The sequence below is a fragment of the Sinocyclocheilus anshuiensis genome, unplaced genomic scaffold, assembly GCF_001515605.1.
Source record: "Sinocyclocheilus anshuiensis isolate Anshui unplaced genomic scaffold, SAMN03320099.WGS_v1.1 scaffold923, whole genome shotgun sequence".
In the NCBI taxonomy this organism is placed as follows: Eukaryota; Metazoa; Chordata; class Actinopteri; order Cypriniformes; family Cyprinidae; genus Sinocyclocheilus; species Sinocyclocheilus anshuiensis.
The window spans coordinates 873,304-874,831 of NW_015544138.1; the positions used below are offsets into that span (position 1 = coordinate 873,304).

Sequence of the window (1,528 nt, forward strand, 5' to 3'; positions counted from 1 at the left end):
CAGCAGGAAGTCAGCTTCCTCAAAGATGATTGGACATGATGTCATGCGCAGTGCTGCGTCATCAGCCAATCAGCAGCAGGCGGAGAACGCAGAGGTTCTGCTGCCGATGACGAGGACGCACTTCATTGATGCCAAAGTAAGAGTCTGTTTATTATTATATTATTTAGCAACGTGCAATGCAATGACGTGCAAAGATTAGGCATAAATTACTATTTAAATATTTTAAAAATATATTATTTTATTTTATTATTTTTTTACAAAATGAGGTTTAAAATACATGCTATTTGTTTTCAGGGAGGAACAAATTTAATGATAAACCACGCTGGACCAATAATGAGTGACGCTCAGAGCAAACGGAAAAAATGGAGCATGCTTAATAATAATCAGAAGTCTAATGGAAATAAAAGCAAGGTGAGTAACAGAGATAAATGCTTTTAGCAATTGTTTTAATTCTGTGTATCTTTATCAAAGTCAAATTTGCGTTACGAGTCAACATGAAACGCTTAGCTATTTTATTTTTTCAGTTTTCATTTGAATTTGTTTAATTTGTTGTGTGCTTTTTTCCATTTTATTTTATTTTTTATTGTTTTAAATATTACTATTTAGGTTTAATTTATTTTATTTCAGTTTTAGTTCCATTTGAGGTTTTATTTATTTACTATATAAATAAAAATAAAATAATATGTATATATTTATAAGTTATAAATAATATTTATAATTTAATTTATTTCACCTCTATTGTAACAAAAATGTTGTGTTATTTAAGTATAATTGAGATACTATTATAGTTTTAACTTATAGTCCTCATTTTAAAGATTTTAGTTTAAAGATTTAGCAATTTTGTTGGGAGTTTTTTTCCCTATATATAATTTTATTAGTTTTATTTCCAGTTTTAACTTTTATTTTATTTAACATTTTAGTAATTTTGTTGTGTGTTCGTCATATTGATTCATTTTTGTTTTTTCTTTAACATGTCTATAAGTTTTTATTCATTTTTATTACCAGTTTTCATTTTAATTTTAGTTAAAGTTTGAGTATTTTCATCATATTTATTGGTTTCTGTTTCATTTAAATGTATATGTGATTTTTATTAATTGTAATTTTTAGTTATTTTAGTACTAACTAAAGTTAAACTAAATAAAAATGAGCTAAAATTAAATAAGTTTAAGTTTTTTTTGTGTTTGATTTTATTTCAGTGAACGTTTATTTTATACGTTCTAAAGTTTTTTTTTTTCATTTTAGTAAACTAGAACTATTATAAAAATATTATTTGTTTGCATAATATATGTGTGTGTACTTATGTATATATAAATACAAACACATGCATGTATATATTTAAGAAAAACATGTTAAGTTTATACATTTAAAATATTAATATATAATATCAATTATATGAATATAAATAGAAATATTTTCAAAATATATACTGTATGTGTGTGTATTTATATATACATAATAAATACACACAGTACACACACATATTATGTAAACAAAAACTTTTATTTTGGATGTGATTAATCGCGATTAA

At 23.6% G+C, this 1,528-nt stretch overlaps 1 protein-coding gene across 1 annotated transcript in view; it reads left to right on the forward strand.

The window, feature by feature from the left end:
• prtgb (protogenin homolog b (Gallus gallus)) overlaps nt 1-1,528 on the forward strand; it is a 37,891-nt gene that overhangs the window by 34,460 nt on the left and 1,903 nt on the right. Inside the window, exons 17-18 of the mRNA XM_016494738.1 lie at nt 7-136; nt 295-411. Of these exons, the coding sequence (XP_016350224.1) occupies nt 7-136; nt 295-411 (247 nt within the window). The remainder of the gene's footprint in view (nt 1-6; nt 137-294; nt 412-1,528) is intronic.